Source organism: Equus asinus, chromosome 9, assembly GCF_041296235.1.
Source record: "Equus asinus isolate D_3611 breed Donkey chromosome 9, EquAss-T2T_v2, whole genome shotgun sequence".
Taxonomy (NCBI): Eukaryota; Metazoa; Chordata; class Mammalia; order Perissodactyla; family Equidae; genus Equus; species Equus asinus.
Window position 1 is genome coordinate 11,750,057 of NC_091798.1, and position 16,997 is coordinate 11,767,053.

General features: G+C 43.3%; 1 protein-coding gene and 1 long non-coding RNA gene across 15 annotated transcripts in view; one reads left to right on the top strand and one right to left on the bottom strand.

Annotated features, from left to right (window-relative positions):
- Positions 1–10,120: 10,120 nt before the first annotated feature.
- Positions 10,121–15,866, bottom strand: LOC123288954 (uncharacterized). Its single transcript, XR_006532601.2, has 3 exons — positions 15,747–15,866; positions 13,262–13,319; positions 10,121–10,254 (listed from the first exon to the last, which is right to left on the bottom strand). It is a non-coding gene; the product is annotated as an uncharacterized lncRNA (long non-coding RNA).
- The window catches only part of FBXW11 (F-box and WD repeat domain containing 11), a 124,925-nt gene continuing 123,771 nt past the window's right edge, over positions 15,844–16,997 (top strand). For 4 of the 14 annotated variants that reach the window (XM_014850867.3, XM_014850861.3, XM_070517090.1 and 1 more), the window contains exon 1: positions 16,210–16,399. In XM_014850867.3, coding sequence (XP_014706353.1) covers positions 16,355–16,399 — 45 coding nt within the window. In that variant the 5' untranslated portion in view covers positions 16,210–16,354. Of the gene's footprint in view, positions 16,400–16,997 lie in introns of all 14 variants that reach the window. The other 10 variants (XM_014850863.3, XM_070517091.1, XM_070517092.1 and 7 more) reach the window with 7 other exon arrangements.

Here is a 16,997-nt window from a genome sequence, read left to right on the forward strand (position 1 = left end):
TACCAAGACTGAATCATGAAGAAAGAGGAAAATCTGAACAGACCAAGTACTAGTAAGGAGATTGAATCAATAATCAAAAACCTTGCAACGAACAAAAGTCCAGGACCAGATGGCTTCACTGGTGAATTCTACAAAACATTTAAAGAAGAATTAATAGCAATCCTTCTCAAACTCTTCCAAAAATAGCAAAGGAGGGAAAACTTCCAAACTCATTTTATGAGGCCTGTATTACCCTGAAACCAGATCCAGACAAGGACATCACAAGGAAAGAAAATTACTGGCCAATATCCCTGATGAACACAGATGCAAAAACCCTCACCAATTTTATCAGCACACTGAATTCAACAATACATTAAACGGATCATATACCATGATCAAGTGGGATGTATTCCAGGTATGCAAGGATGTTTCAACATGGGCAAATCAATCAATGTGATACACTACATTGACAAAAGGAAGGATAAAAAATCACATGATCATCTCTATAGATGCAGAAAAAACATTTGACAAAATTCAACATCTTTTCATGCTAAAAACTCTGAATGAAGTGGGTATATAGAGAATGTACAATGTACCTCAACATAATAAAGGCCATATATGACATTCCCATAGCTAACATCACACTCAATGGTGAAAAGCTGAGATCTTTTCCTCTAAGATCAGGAAACAAGACAAGGACACCCACTTAAGTCCACTGTTACAGTATTGGAAGTCTTACACAGAGAAATTAGCAAGAAAAAAACTAGAAGGTATCCTAATTGGAAACGAAGAAGCAAAACTGTCACTATTTGCAGATGACATGATATTATATACAGAAAACCCTAAAGACTCCATCAGAAAAGTGTTAGAACTAATAAAATAATTCAGTAAAGTTGCAGGATACAAAACCAATATACAAGAACCTGTTGTTGGGGCTGGCCCCATGGCCGAGTAGTTAAGTTCACACACTCCGCTTCAGTGGCCTAGAGTTTCGCTGGTTCAGATCCTGGGCGTGGACATGGCACCACTCGTCAGGCCATGCTGAGGCAGCATCCCACATGCCACAACTAGAAGGACCCACAACTAAAAACACACAACTATGTGCTGGGGGGATTTGGGGAGGAAAAAAACGAAGAAGATTGGCAACAGTTGTTAGCACAGGTGCCAATCTTTCAAAAAAAAAAAAAAGAACCTCTTGTGTTTCTACACACTAATAACAAGCTATAAGAAAGAGAGATTTAAAAAAATGCCATTTACAATTGTATCAGAAAGAATAAGACATCTAGAACTAAATTTAATCAAGGACATGAAAGACCTGTACACTGAAAACTATGAAACATTGATGAAAGAAATTAAAGGCATAAAAAAGAGAAAGATATTTCACGCTAATGGATTGGAAGAGTTAATATTGTTAAAATGTCCATACTACCCAAAGCATTCTACAGATTCAATGCAATCCCTATCTCAAAACTCCAATGGCATTTTTAATAGAAATAGAAGAAACAATCCTAAAATTTGTATGGAACCACAAGAGATCCCAAATAGCCAAAGCAATCTTGAGAAAAAAGAACAAAGCTGGAGGCATTACATTCCCTGATTTAAAACTATATTACAAAGCTATAGTAATCAAAGCAGTATGGTAGTGGCATAAAAACAGACACACAGATCAATGGAACAGAATAGAGAGCTCAGAAATAAACCCAAACATATATGGTCAATTAATTTATGACAAAGAAGCCAAGAAAATAAAATAGGGAAATCACAGTCTCTTCAGCAGACAGTGCTGAGAAAATTGGACAACCACATGCAAAAGAATAAAACTGTATCACTATCTTACATCATATACAAAAATTAATTCAAAATGGATTAAAGATTTGAATGCAGACCTGAAACCATAAAACTCTTAGAAGGAAATATAGGCGGTAAGTTCCTTAACATTGGTCTTGGTGATGCATTTTTGGATGACACCAAAAGCAAAGGCAAGAAAAGCAAAAACAAACAAGGAGGACTACATCAAACCAAGAAGCTTCTACACAGGAAAGGCAACTTCCAACAAAATGAAAAGGCAACCTACGGAATAGGAGAAAATATTTGCAAATCGTATATGTGATTTAATATACGGGGGTTAATATCCAAAATATATAAATAACTCCTACAACTCAATAGAAAAAAGAAACAATCAGATTTAAAAAATGGGCAGAGGATCTGAATAGACGTTTTTCTAATGAAGACGTACAGACGGCCAACAGTACAAGCAAGGGTGCTCAACATTGGTAATCGTCAGGGAAATGCAAATCAAAAGCACAATGAGATATCACCTCACATCTACTGGAATGGGTATGATCAAAAAGACAAGACATAATAAGTGTTGGCAAGTACATGGTGAAGAGGGAACCCTTGTGCACTCTGAGTGGGAATGTAAATTGGTGCAGCCACTATACAAAACAGTGTATAGAGGTTCCTCAAAAATGAAAAATAGAACTACCATATGATCCAGCAATTCCACTTCTGGGTATTTACCCAAAGGAAGTGAAAACACTAACTTGAAGAGAGTTATCTGTAGCCCCATGTTTATTGTAGCATTATTTACTGTAGCCAAGACAAGGAAGCAATCTAAGTGTCTATTAATGAATGAATGCATAAAGAAGATGTGGTATATACACACAACGGAATATTATTCAGCCATAAAAAAGAAGGAAGTCTTGTTATTTGCAACAACATGAGGGCATTACACTAAGTGAAATGTCAGACAGATAAAGACACATATCATATGATCTCACTTATATTTGGAGTCTAAACACAAACAAAAAACCAAACTGATAGGTTTAGAGAATAGATTGGTGATTGCCAGAGGTGGGGGGTAGGAGGGGGTGAGTGAAATGGGTGAAGGGGGTCAAAACGTATTAATTTCCAGTTATAAAGTACATAAGTCATGGGATATAGTGTACAGTGTGATGACTATAGTTAAAAATACTGTGCTGTACATTTGAAAGTTGCTAAAAGAGCAGATCTTAAAAGTCCTCATCATAAGAAAAAAAATTTGTAACTACGTATGGTGATGAATGTTAACTAGATTTACTGTGGTAATCATTTTGTAATATGTATAGATATCAAATCAGTATGTTGTACACCTGAAACTAATATAATGTTATATGTCAATTATATCTCAATTAAAAAAAAAAAGATATGTCTTAGTCCTAACCCCTGGTATCTGTGACTGTGAGCTTATTTGGAAAAAGGGTCTTTGCGGATGTAAATTAAGTTAAGGATCTTGAGATGAGATCATTCTGTACTAACTAGGTGTGCCCTAAATCCTATGACAAGTGTCCTTATAAGAAGAGAAATACAGAGGCAAAACAATGCCTAGAGCCACCGGAAGGTGGAAGAGGTAAGGAAGGATTCTTTCCTAAACCCTTTGGAGGCAGTGCAGACCTGCCCACACCTTGATTTTGGACCTCTGGCCTTTACAACTGTGAGAGAACAAATTTCTTTTGTTCTAAGCCACAAACAAACTTTGGGTTAATTTTGTACAGGAGCCCTAGGAAACGAATACAGAAGACCAACATCTTTAAGCGTGGAAAGAAAAACTGCTCAAACCAAAATTTTAAATCCAGCTAAAATATCCTTCAAGAATGATGGACAAATAAAGACATTAACAGATAAAAGAAAAACCAGAAGAATTCATTGCCAGGAGAGATGCACTACAAGAAATACTACAGGAAGTTCTTTAGACTAAAAGGAAATGATTCCAGATGGAAAACTGGATATTCAGCAAAGAATAAAGAGAATCACAAATGGCAAATAACTGGGTAAATACAAAAGACTATTTTTTCCTCTGATTTTTAAAAGAAATACACAACGGTGTTTAAAGCAAAATATATAACTTTGCCTTGTGAGGTTTATAATGTATGTAGATATAATACATATGACATTTACGGCATAAAAGACGAGAAGGAATAAATGGATCCATTGAGTTGCAAGGTTTCTATATTTTCGTGAAGGGTCAAAATATCAATTCTAAGCAGACTGTGAAATGTTAAGGAGGTATACTATAATCCCTAAGCAACCACCGTGAAAATAATGAAGAGTTACAGTTAAAAAGCCAATAGATCATGACTGGTGCTAAGTGGGTTGAGTGGAGTTCCTTAAGTAGCATGCAGCAGAGGATGCTAAAGATTGTTCTAAGGAAAAGGAACATAAGGATTGGTAGTAAAATTGCTTGTGGCAAAAGAGATTAGGATGGATATCTTAGTGGGCTGAATAGTGGTCCCTCCCAAAATATGTATATCGAGAATCTCAGAATGTTACCTTATTTGGAATAAGGGTTTTTGCAGATGCAATTAAGGTAAAGATCTCAAGATAAGATCATCCTAGATTAGGGTGGGCCAATGATGGGTTCTTTATAAGATACAGAGCAGAGGAAAAAGAAAGAGACAAAGGGAAGAAGGCCATGTGAAGACAGAGACAGAAATTGGAATTATGCTGCCAAAAGAAAAGAAATACCAGGAACCAGCAGAAGCTGGAAGAGGTAAGAAAGCCAAAAGAATAAAGCCGGACCCTTATTTTATACCATAAACAAAAATGAACTCAAAGTGGATCAAAGACCTAAATGTAAGAGCTAAAACTATAAAACTCTTAGAAGAACATAAGGGGAAAGGTTCATGACATTGTATCGGCAATAATTTCTTGGATATGACCCAAAAAACACAGGCAACAAAAGAAAAACATCAAAATTTATGACTTTTGTATATCAAAGGATCCTATCAACAGAATGAAAAGGCAACTACAGAATGGGAGAAAATGTGTGCAAATCATATATCTGGAAAGGAATCAATATCCAGAATATATAAAGAACTCCTACAACTCAACAACAACAAAAACCCAGAAAACAACCAGATTAAAAAATGGGTATAATACGTGAATAGACATTTCTCCAAATAAGATATACAAATGATCAATAAGCACATAAGAAGATGCTCAACATCACTAATGACAAGGGAGATGTAAATCAAAACTACAATGAGATACCACTTCACCCATTAGGATGGTTACCATAAAAAAACAAAACAGAAAATAAGAGGTGTTGGTGAGAACGTGAAGAAATTGGGACATTTGTGCATTGCTGGTGGGAATGTAAAATGGTACAGCTGCTTTGGAAAACAGTAATGGCAGTTCCTCAAAAAATTAAAAGTAAAATTACCATATGATCTAGCAATTCCACTCCTGAGTATATACCCCAAAGAACTGAAAACAAAGCTTCAAGAGAGATTTGTACACCCATGTTCACAGCAGCATTATTCACAATTATTCACAATTCAAAAGGTGGAAGCAACCCAAGTGTCTATCAACAGAAGAATGGATAAACAAAAATGTGGTATATACACACAGTGGAATATTATTCAGCCTTAAAAAGGAAAGGCATTCTGACACACGCTACAACGCAGATGAAACTTGAAGATGCTATGCTAAGTGAAACAAGCCAGTCACAACAGAACAAATACTGTATGATTGCACTCATGAACTATCTAGAGGAGTCAAATTCACGGAATCAGAAAGCAGAATGGTGGTTGTTGGGGGCTGTGGGGAGGGGGAATGGGGAGTTAGTGTCTAATGGGTATGGAGTTTCAGTTTGGGAAAAAGAAAAAAGTTCTGGAGATGGATGGTGGCGATGGTTGTACAACAATGTGAATGTACTTAACGCCACTGAACTTGTACACTTAAAAATGGTTAAAATGATAAATTTTATGTCTATTTCACCACAATTAAAAAATGGAAGAAAAATTTAAAAAAGAGGAAAGGAAGGAATCTCCCTTAGAGCCTTTGAGGGAGTGTGGTCCTGTCCATGCCTTGATTTCAGACTTCTGGCCTCCAGAACTGTGAGAGAATAGATTTCTGTTGTTTTAAGACACTAGGCTTGTGGTAATTTGCTGTGGTAGCCACGGGAAACTAACACAGACAACTGAGACTGCAGAAGGGAAATAAGAGGGAAATGAATCCAGAAGACTCGGCTAGAGGAGCCCAGGCAGATGCGACGAACCATTGAGAAGAACCAGAGCAGGACTTGTACATTCCCTATGAGGGAGGATGGAAGGGGCGCCACGCACGTGCCTTCAGTGTACTAGCTCAGTGAGCCCTGCAATCTCAGGGCGGTTGTAATGGTGAACGGCCAATTACAGCAATCCTAGCTTGATAAAGGCGTGGGTATCCTGGGCCTCCGACCCCTCAGGGATGAAGGTCTGAGACACCCTTCAAGGCAGGCCGCCGCCAACAGCGGAAGTATCAGTCCAGGGTGAGGGGACTCTAGAGCACACAGAGAGGAAGGTGACGGATTGTTATTTACAGCCTTCGGACCAACTGCAGCAGAGGAGGTTGTAGTTCACCCCCTGACCTTCTTCTAAATCTCCCCCTAAAAATCGTGACCGATTCCGATCCTGAAGCAGCAGTGACGGGATGAATTTAATGTAAAATACAAGTAGATCTGAGCGGTACTGGGATGATCTCTGCAGACACTGTTAATGCTCCACCCAGATCCCTTTAACCTTCTCCCCTGGCTTCCAGTGCTCTCCCTTCTGATTCATACTGTTCTCGCCGGAAGCACAGAGAGCCAGAAGTGCCTGGGCGCTGACTGACTGACCTAGGACTCGGAAGCCCAGCGCCCTCACCTCAAGTCAGGACAAACTCTGAGGAGGAACCTCCATTCTGGAGCACTCATGCAGCATCAGGCTGAAGCTCCAACTCCTTTCTGTGGAACTCTGCCTGCAGAGCAACCTGCCTTTCTTGCTTCCCCAACTCCCTAATGGATTTCTTCTGGGAGCACTTCTTAATTACGCCCTTCTTAATAAACACTTGTACAGTATCCTCATCCCAGGGTCTGCTTCTGGGGAACCCAACCTCAGGCAGGGGAGAAAATGTCTTGACTTGTCCCTTTGGAATCTGGCACCAGTATCTCCTAAGTGTTTCATTTCATGTCAAATCCTGGTGTCTTCTCTCATGGGGTACTTTTGGGGGTTCCTGTTATTCCCAGATATGAAAGAGACCTCCTTTGGCTAGCTGCCTGAAACCCCCTTCCCCTCTTAATCTCTGGCTTCCTGTGGTGGACACCTCACAGGGCACACCTGTTGGGATCACCCTGACCCTCCAAATGGTCCTCTTGGTGAGCAGCTATTTCAAGACAATCTTTTTGTGGAATCTACAACTGGCTCCCACAAAACACGCATCTTTGCCCTTCAGAACTTTGGAAGTGTAGGACCTTCCTAAGAAGGTCTCATCTGTCTGTGGCCACAGGATGCTCCCACTCAGCCTCTGACCTACCTACACATTACTTTTTCAGACATGAATGAGGAACCAGTGCCCATGTTTCCTAACTCTGGGGACACACATCAGTATCTCTGAGTGGTCCCTGAAGACCCCTGGGGTGCACTTGGGCACTTCTGGGAGGGAAGAATTCTCTAACTCCTCTCCCAAGTCTGCCTGTCAGTCTCCAAGCCTCTCCTGGACATCCTCAAAGCAGGGGATGGGCTGAGTGGCTGGCAGAACTGGTTCTTCTGACAACCTTCTTTGCAAGCCTTCCAGATTTCATCTAAGACTTTGCATTAAAATGGCACCTATTGTTTTCACCTTTGAGGCCACAGCTGAAACTCTGGACTGAAAGAGTCCCATTTTGACATCCTGTTACAGAGATAAGGCTCCTTGCGCATATACTTGGCTCCAAGTTTGGTAATTCTGAGCCCCTACTAGTTACAAAGCTTCTCTAGCAGAGAGGAAAAAGGCAGAGGCAGGCACACAACTCCTATTCAGGTGGGAGGGAACAGAATAAGGCCATCAACAAGAGACCATAAACTGAAAACACGAGCAAAACTCACTGGGATTAATGCTTGAAACCTCAGTCTCATAAACTCTGTGTTCTAGCAGCTGGTATCGAGTTCATCAGGAGATCCCTATATAACTTCATCCCTCCTTGCTTGTTCTCTGCTGGCCCGTTTCCTCAGAATTTAGGATATTCCTTAGGATAAGTTTCTTTTTTTTTCTTTTTTTTTTAAAAGATTTTATTTTTTTCCTTTTTCTCCCCAAAGCCTCCCGGTACGTAGTTGTATATTCTTCGTTGTGGGTCCTTCTAGTTGTGGCATGTGGGACGCTGCCTCAGCGTGGTTTGATGAGCAGTGCCATGTCCGCGCCCAGGATTCGAACCAACGAAACACTGGGCCGCCTACAGCGGAGCGTGCAAACTTAACCACTCGGCCATGGGGCCAGCCCCAAGATAAGTTTCTCAATACTTGGAACCTGTAAGCTGCTTAGAGCCTCCAGAAGGGCCTGGGATAGGCTCTGGCAAAAAGTTCACAGCAAAGTTGCTGAATTCTGCACTGCCCTGCCTCTTGATGGCTCTCGTTTTGTACTCCATTTGTAAGCACCCATCTTGTCTTCCTTGGTATGGGAGAAGAACCGCCGGAGAGGGACCGGCAAGCATGAGGCAGGGAGCTGTGAGGGCTGATGGTCTGTCCAGAGAAATGCGGAGAGCAGGAACTGGAGGGGAGGGCCAGCAGTGAGAAGAGAGGCTGGAAAGGCGCGTCGGAGCTCAGCTGCTCACAGCCTTCAGCGCTGTGGCGGGCAGCCCACTGCAGAGCTCCTCGGGCTGAGAAGCGGGGCCAGTGGATTGGCTCTCTGATGATTACTCTAACTGGTAGTCTCCAGTTATTATTGAGGGGAGCTACTTTCCAAATCCACTTCTTTCACATCCAGGCCAAGGACTTCTTGGCAGATGTCTATGCTTGTTCAAGGTTGCAGGCTTGCCAGTCTGGCACTTGGGATACCAGGGCCCTTTCTGCAGTTGCCAGAGTCATCTAGAGTAATGGTCTTCAACCTTTTTTCTTCTGTATCCCCCAAAAGAATTTTGAAACGTTATGCAATTACTCATTTCTTAAAATATCTAAACTTTTTTAGCATAAATTCAAATAGCTGAAAAGAATGTAATTTTCAATGTATTATAAATATTGACATTTAAAAACAAAACTGTTGGTTGGGGCTGGCCTGGTGGTGTAGTGGTTAGGTTCGGACGCTCCGCTTTGGTGGCCCAGGGCTCACGGGTTTGGATCCAGGGTGCAGACCTACATACTACTCATCAAGCCATACTGTGGCAGCCTCCTATATACAAAATAGAGGAAGATGGCACATATGTTAGCTCAGGGCCAATCTTCCTCACAAAAAAAATAAAATAAAAAACAATAGGGGGCGGCCCAGTGGCACACTGGTTGTTCTGCTCAGTGGCCTGGGGTTCGCTGGTTTGGATCCCGGGTGTGGACATGGCACCACTTGGCAAGCCATGCTGTGGCAGGTGTCCCACATATAAAGGAGAGGAAGATGGGCACGGATGTTAGCTCAGTGCCAGTCTTCCTCAGCAAAAAGAGGATTGCCAGCAGTTAGCTCAGGGCTAATCTTCCTATAAATAAATAAATAAATAAATAAATAAATAAAACTGTTGGGCCAGCCCCAGGGGCCTAGAGGTTAAGTTCAGTGGGCTTCAGTTCAGAGGCTGGGTTAGGTTCCAAGGTGTGGACCTACACCACTTGCCAGTGGCCATGTTGTGGTGGTGACTCACATACAAAAAGAGGAAGTTGGCAAGACATGTTAGCTCAGGGCGAATCTTCCTCAGCAAAAAAAATTTAAATAAAAAAATAAACTGTTGTCACTTTTCTCAATGAAATTTAAATATATGACAATTTTATACCATTATCCTTTTAAAATATACCTGAGTAACCTATTTTCTAATAGGAGGAAATTTTTTATCATTCTTTTTTTCTCCCTGAACTCATATCTCCATTCTATTTTCCCCAAGGAATTTTATGTTTGAAAGTCTTTGCTCACCTTATCATACTTCTTTTCTGCATATTGTGCTATAATTTTTATTTTCTGTGATCACAGTCTCAAAATATTAGCAAAAAACTTTTTGCATTAAATTATCATTATAATTGTTATTAAGAACAATTGTCAAACAATAAGTACACTGACATTTTGATAATGATTAAACATAAACACAGAATTTTATTGGAACTACATCTTTAAATCAGCAAATAATTAAAAAAAGTTTGCATATCCGTGCATGAATATTACTTGTTGCTGGAATGAGACAAGATTCAGCATCGAGTTTATTTTTAGGTCTCGGTTTTCCAATGTTAGTTCTGAGAAGACTTGTCCATATGAGAATGAAAGTTGTTTCACAGCCATGTTATACAACTTCTTTGGATTCTTTCCAAGTTATTATGTTAAAAATTACATAGTGATCTGTCAGAGAAATTATTTTAAATTATCATTAAAACTCAGTTCAATCCTCCTGCAATTTTGTTGAGCAAACTTGGAAACCACCTGACTAGTACAAGGGTTTTTTATAGTCACTGGAAAAATTCACTTTCTCATTTTCTAGGAAGTATACCAAAAAGTCTTTCCCAAGATTTATTAAATGATGATTAATTATATGATCCTATGTGCTCACCAAATCCTGCTTCCTTTTCTGTCTTCTGGGCATACCGGAAAAGGGCATTGTTCAGCTTCCCTTGCAGCTTCTTGGGGCCAGGTGATTATGTGCTGTCCACCAAACAGTGAGCAGGAATAAGGTGCTTCTGAGATAAGGCTGGTGAGCCTCCCCATCACCCCCTCTGCTCCAGTAGTACTGGAGACCATGGATTCCAGATGGCATAATTATAAGATAGAGGGCTAGCTGACCCCTTTGGACTTTACATGAACAAAATATATGTATTAAGCCACTATGTTTCCAGGATGTGGAAACTTAGTAATGTGTCAGCTTGGCTAGGCTGAATTACATTTCCCTAATTCTATTCCTCTGTGTTTCTGAGGGTGGGCCACAAAGTAGATTCAGTGGGACTTGGAGAGTGGAAGTGAAACTGTAGCCATTTTGTAGCCCATATACACAGTCATTGATCCACTCGCACACCTCCTTCATGTAAGGAGTGGCTGGGTCTGCAATTGCTCCATGTTCCTTTAGAGCCTCCTTCAGTTTCTCCAATTCTAGCGTCAGGTGTATGTGCCTCCGTGACAAAGGGCTCCAGCCTCTGCAGGACAGCCATACCAGCAAGTTTAGAGGCTCTAAGAACTGACACAGGTTTCAGTCTGTCCTTATGGACTCCAGTCCGATTCATGCTTGCTCTCCCTCATCTTACATCCATCTTTTCATCTTGACTGCCTATCCCAGGGACTTTAAGATCCAGTGTATACTGTGAAGACAACAGCCTTACAGAGATTGCTTAACTAGATTTGACAATCACGTAAGGTCGACTCTTTGTAAAAAATCCCTTAATACACTCAGTGGTTCTGCTTCTCTGACTGAATTCTGACTGATACACAGGGTTAATTTGCCACTGTGGCATAGAATATTCTCTTCTGACTAACACAACTGTTCTTTATCAGCTCACTGGAGGTGTCTTATGTAACCCGATAAGTTTAAAAAGGGTTGGGAAAAAACAAATATTGATTTCAATACATGTTTGCCAAATAAATTAATTCATGAAATGTTTTTACTTATGTGCTTTAAATGTATTTACCTAAAAATTGTGGAAGTAAAGATTCAACCCATCTAATATCTATGATTGGCAAACACAGTCTTACCAAACCAGTCAACCAAATTAGGCTCTGTCAGAAAAAAGTCTGGCTTGTTTTTCAGTTCAAATAAATGTGCTAATATGTACTTCATGATAACTACCTTTTTTTCTGGATTCTACAGATAGCTGAATAAGGCACGGAGCCTTGTTATGTGGATAAAATAGGGGGCTGCTGCCCTTAACACTTCTTACCAACACCCTCTTTCCTATGGTTTCACAAGATTCTCCCTCAACAGAATTGCATTCTCTGATGTTAGTTGGAAATGACAAGTCAAAATTTCCGTGCACTATCCCTCTCTATAATGTATCTGAATTCAAAAACCTCGTCATAGGTCAAAATATACCACTTGAAAATGCTACTCTTTACCTTCAACAGCATTCATAAGAAAAGGAAAGAGACAAAGCCCCACCAAGGGTTTATGGTGCCTCGATTAAAAGAGATTTGAGCCCAATATTTTGAATTACCTTTTTTTCTTTTTGGTACCTCTCTTAGTATTTACTGATGTATAACAAATTAGCTCAAATTTAGCAACTTAAAATAAGAAACACTATCTCACACAGTCTCTTGTGGGCCAGGGATGCAGGAATGGCTTAGATGGGTGGTTCTGGCTCAGGGTCTCTCACTAGGTCAAGATGCTGAATGAGGCTATAGTCATCCGAAGGCTTGAGTGGGGCAGGAGGAGCCACTTCCAAAATGGCTCACTCACAGGCCTGGCAAGTAAGTGCTGGGTGTTGGCAGGTGGCCTCAGTTCCTTACCATGTGGACACCTCCAGAGGGTTGCCTGAATGTCCTCATGACATGGCAGCTGCTTCCCCCAGTGAGTGACCCAAGAGAGAGAGCAAGGAGGAAGCCACAACCTCTTATCATCTAGTCTCGGAAGTGACACACCCTCACATCTACCATATTCTCTTAAAATTTAATACAGAGAATTATTAACTAGCAACAAAGTACTAGGTACTAAGGGGTAAAGACAACTCTAAAGAATACAGAAATAGCAGCTATAGGGAGCAGCCACTACCTTTGGTGCTGAGGCAGAGTACCCAAAGAAGCAACAAACTTGAGGAGCCTTCCCAACCTCACTGCTAGGCTGAGATTCAGGCTTCACAGGAGACAGGGTAGTTACGGCCCATCGGAGGGTGAAGTTTGCTGAGTGCTACAGATTGGGGCTGGCAAGCAGGAAACTGCCTGCTGAGCTGCCACTGAACTCACTGGGAAGCTACCCTCGGGATGTCCCAGCCACCCGTGTGGAAGAGCAGGGGATCCAGTTCTGCAAACCATGTGCTGCTGTGTGCCACAAAGGCAAGAAGGAAAAGAAGGTATACTGGGACCAGGAAGAGGAGGCTCTCCATTCAGCTGTGTTCTTCTAGAGCTCTCTGTCGACAAAGTTAAACACTGCCCCAGCTGGCAGAGGAGAAATATTTACAGGGTCCCACTCCAGTACTTCAAAGCATGGAAAAGAAGGATGGATTTGGAGCTGAGAGGGTATAAATTGATAACAGGCATGCGCATGTTCTGCTGCAGAAAAAACAATGTATTTGATTATGAAGTGCTGTCCTAGACCCCACTGGGAGTGTTACATTACAGTACGTACCCCATCCTGCCTTTGTACAATATAAGCGATTCTGAATTCTGAAACATATCTGGACCTCAGGGTTTCAGTTAAGGGATCACGTACCTGTTCCACTTCATTGTTATGATGTCTTGTAAACCCCAGTGCAGAGCTATCTGAAAAACTGAGGGGAAAATATGCCTCAAGGTTTTCTGCCTTTATCTATGACCAAATCTAATCACAAGCTAGCACCAAGTCTGAAGCAAGAAACATACGGAGCACCTGAGTTCTTGTTGGAGAAGAGGAGAGAGCAAAGTGCTAAGCCTTGGTTCATCAGCCTTGGTTGCCTCTCAGCTAGCTTGGTTAAAACTTCTATCACATGCATGACTTCATAATCTCACTGCACTCCTAGAATCTGACCCAATAATATTAGTACTTTTTCCTCTGAAGGTGGGATATGGTTTTAATAAAAGGACAAAAACCTGGAGTTATCTCCAGTACAGATCCAACGCCAAGGGTTGCAAACTCAAATATCTACATGGTTAGGCACACAACTTAAATGAGGGAAGCACCCATATATGACAAACAGGGAGTGATGGTGACAGAGGAAATCTATAGAGTACATGCTTCGTATAAAGAAGGCAGTTGCTACTTAACCCTTGTATATTGTTGCCATTCAGATCCAGTATAGTGAGTTGAATTTTTCATGAGAAGCTGGAAATTCAGATTTTAAAATGTGAAACTGTCACATCTTAAAATGATAAAATAGATGGTGTAGAATGAACAAACGTTAGGGGATCATATTCAGCTTGTGACTCTTACCCTAACCACACGTGCTAAGTTCTGTGGCGAGTACTGGGACCTTAGAGGTCTTGGTTGGCTGTTACATTGGTGGCCTCTAATGAACCCTGACTCTCTGTACTCATAAGCTTGTCTAGTCCCTTCTTACATTGACTCTGGGCTTGACGATATAACTTGCTTTGGATAATGGGACGTTAACGAGTGTAGTGCAACCAAAGGTTTGACAAGCATTTGCTCATTGAAGCTTGTCCTCTTGAAGCTAGTTGCCATGCAGAAGTTTGCATGATAAGAAGCCAGGTGGAGAAGAGAGGCCTTAGAAGATGAGAAGCTGCTTTGATGAGCTCCCAGCTGACTGGAGTCCCATGAGTAATCTCAGCTTATACTATGTGGGCCCAGCTGAGTCCGGTCAACTCACACAATTGTAAAAAATAATAAACCACTTTTATTTTAAGCTACTAAGTCTTGGGGTGATTTATTATGATGCAATAGGTAACTGAAACAGAGGTCGTTTATTCCAACCCCTTTGTTTTACTAATGAATGTCCCAAGGCCCAGAAAAGGGAAAGGGTCTTGCAAAATTCAGACAGCAAGTCAGTGGTAGTAACTTTCCAATTCTGTGCTCCTCCTTCCTATCACTTCTTTTTCAGTTTCCTTGGTGGAAAGCACTAGATAAGGACAATGAAACTTCAAACTCTACCTGCACAGAACTTACACTGTGTCCTGCATGCATACAAATTTCTGTCAGAACTTGGTCCTTGGAAATGGAAAGATTTCTAGGTCATCCAGTTCCCTCAATTTACAGGTGCAGAGAACTCAAAACACTTGAGAAAGGGAAAGCAGCTTCTGACATTTGGAAGCTGACCTGGCACAATCAGCTGGGCTGTAATGTTACTAGATGACAGCCTGGCCTCTGTGGAACATAATTTCACAGAATACAAACATCAGACGAGGCCATTCGGTGACCGTGATAGATCAAGACAAAAAACAAGACCAATCCTTAATTATATCTGAACACAGATACAACGTGAACATTGTCCAAACCACAAAAAATGAGCAAACATCCCCTATGCTGGCTAATGAGGGGCTTCAGCTTCTTTACCAACTACAGTTTCAGCCTCAGTCTACTGTTCCCTCCTTTCAGGCAAGAATTCTGGAGATGCCCAATCAGAGAATTACCCCCACTTCCTGACAGCATCTAATCCAGAGTAAAGCCTCACTTCCTTAAACCCTCTCCCGGATAACCTCACAACTCTAACTGAGATGCCCCGACGGTTCCTCATGGTGTGTGTCCTCCCTCACTGCAACCCATAACACACCTAGCTTGTTCACCTCTGTGTGTCCCTGGCGGTCTTTGGTTAGAGGGCACTGACAGATCTGACCGAGTTCACACAGAGCTGGAGGCAGAATTCACTAGGAGTTCTCCAGGTCTCCAGCTGTGTTCTTCGCTTTTGGTTAATGTCTGTCTTCTCCCTATCAGAATTAAGCTCCGTGAGAACAGAGGCCTTGTCTGTAATGTTTCGAACTGGTACCTGGCAGTGGCTGGAAGTTTAATAAACATTTTCCGAACGAACGAAGAGGGGCTCACTATACACAGGTTCCCTTTCATCGCTCAACTCCTCAGTTCGCGGTGCATATAGACAGAACCACAGTTCACTTCCATAACCCCTCTCCCCAACGAAATCTCCAAATCTCTCGCTCCTGGGGTGCCCAAACTCGCAGAGCCTCCTCCCTTGCCCGAGCTTCTCTGGCTCGCTGGCCCCTCTCACACCTGAGCCCCAAGACCATGCCCTCCTAACGCACCTAGAACCCACCTGTCTCCAACATCTGTCCCTACCACCCGGCGCTCGCGGATCAGCCGCGCCGCTCCCTAAGCGTCATGTGGGGACTGCGGACACCGACGGCGCATGTGCGGAAATCGGTCGCACACGCAGGATCTCTCAGACAAGTGAAGAGTTGCCGCGGAGTTTCCGTCCCGGTCCGGATAGCCTTGGGCTGCCAGGAAGTCAGGAGAAACTAGCCGGAAGGAGAGCCCACTCGCATGGCTTTCTGGGATATGAAGTCATGGCACTTTCGAGGTCCTACCTTGAGGGACCCCTTAATTCTTTAGCTTTGCACGTCCCGCATTCGCAGTCCAGAGCTACTTTCGGCTCAGAATTCAGCTTCGGGCTACCAGGAGAGATTGGCGTAGTGTGCGCTTCCCGTTCCCACAAAGCTCTGCGGGGCACGCGGCGCCTGCTGGGAGCTGTAGTCCTCGCTCTGCGTACTGCGTTCGCCGAGGGGGAGGGCGGAGCTGCCGGCGGCCCGGGCGGGCTGGCAGCTAGAGTGGGTGCGAGAGCCGCCTCCGCCTCTGCCGCCTCCGCCGTCGCCTTCTCCGCCCGGGCCGTTCGCTGCTGCGCGGGGAGAGCGAGGCGGGGCCGCCATGGAGCCCGACTCGGTGATTGAGGACAAGACCATCGAGCTCATGGTGAGTGCGGCCCGCTGGACCGTCCGTTCTTCCGTCCGTCCGGCCCGGGGCGGGCCTGCCCACCTCAACGGCCGGCGCAAGGCCGGCTCTGGCCCTTCCCCGCCGCCTCGGCCCCGACCTGGGGCCCCCGCCTTCCCTTGCCTCGGGCCCGGCGCAGTTCCTCCGAATCCCTCGAGATCTCAGGCCAGACCTGGCCCGGCCCCCTCCATGCCCCTCGGTCCTCCCTCCCTCTGTCCTGTCTCCGGGCCCATCTCTCGAACGACCCTCGCTCGCTTATGCTCTGGCCTTAGCTCACCCTCGCTCTAGCATCTCATTCTCCTTCTTTTAGAAGGGGATTTTTTTTTTTGTCTATTTCTCCATCCCAGGCCTGCCCCGCTCTTGGAAGCCCCACTCAGGCCGAGTGAGATGTTGGTGGGAGGGGGTACGAAGGAGATCGGCCAGGGCCTCGGTCTCCTCGTCCTACTAGGGGTCTCAGCACCCTCTCCCCAACCCAGGGCTGTGCGGATGCGAGGATAGGCCTGCAGGGATGGAGGTGGGGAGCTCTTGGGTTTGAGGCTGTGACGGATAAGGGGCCTTTTTACCCGGGCCCCTGTGGTGT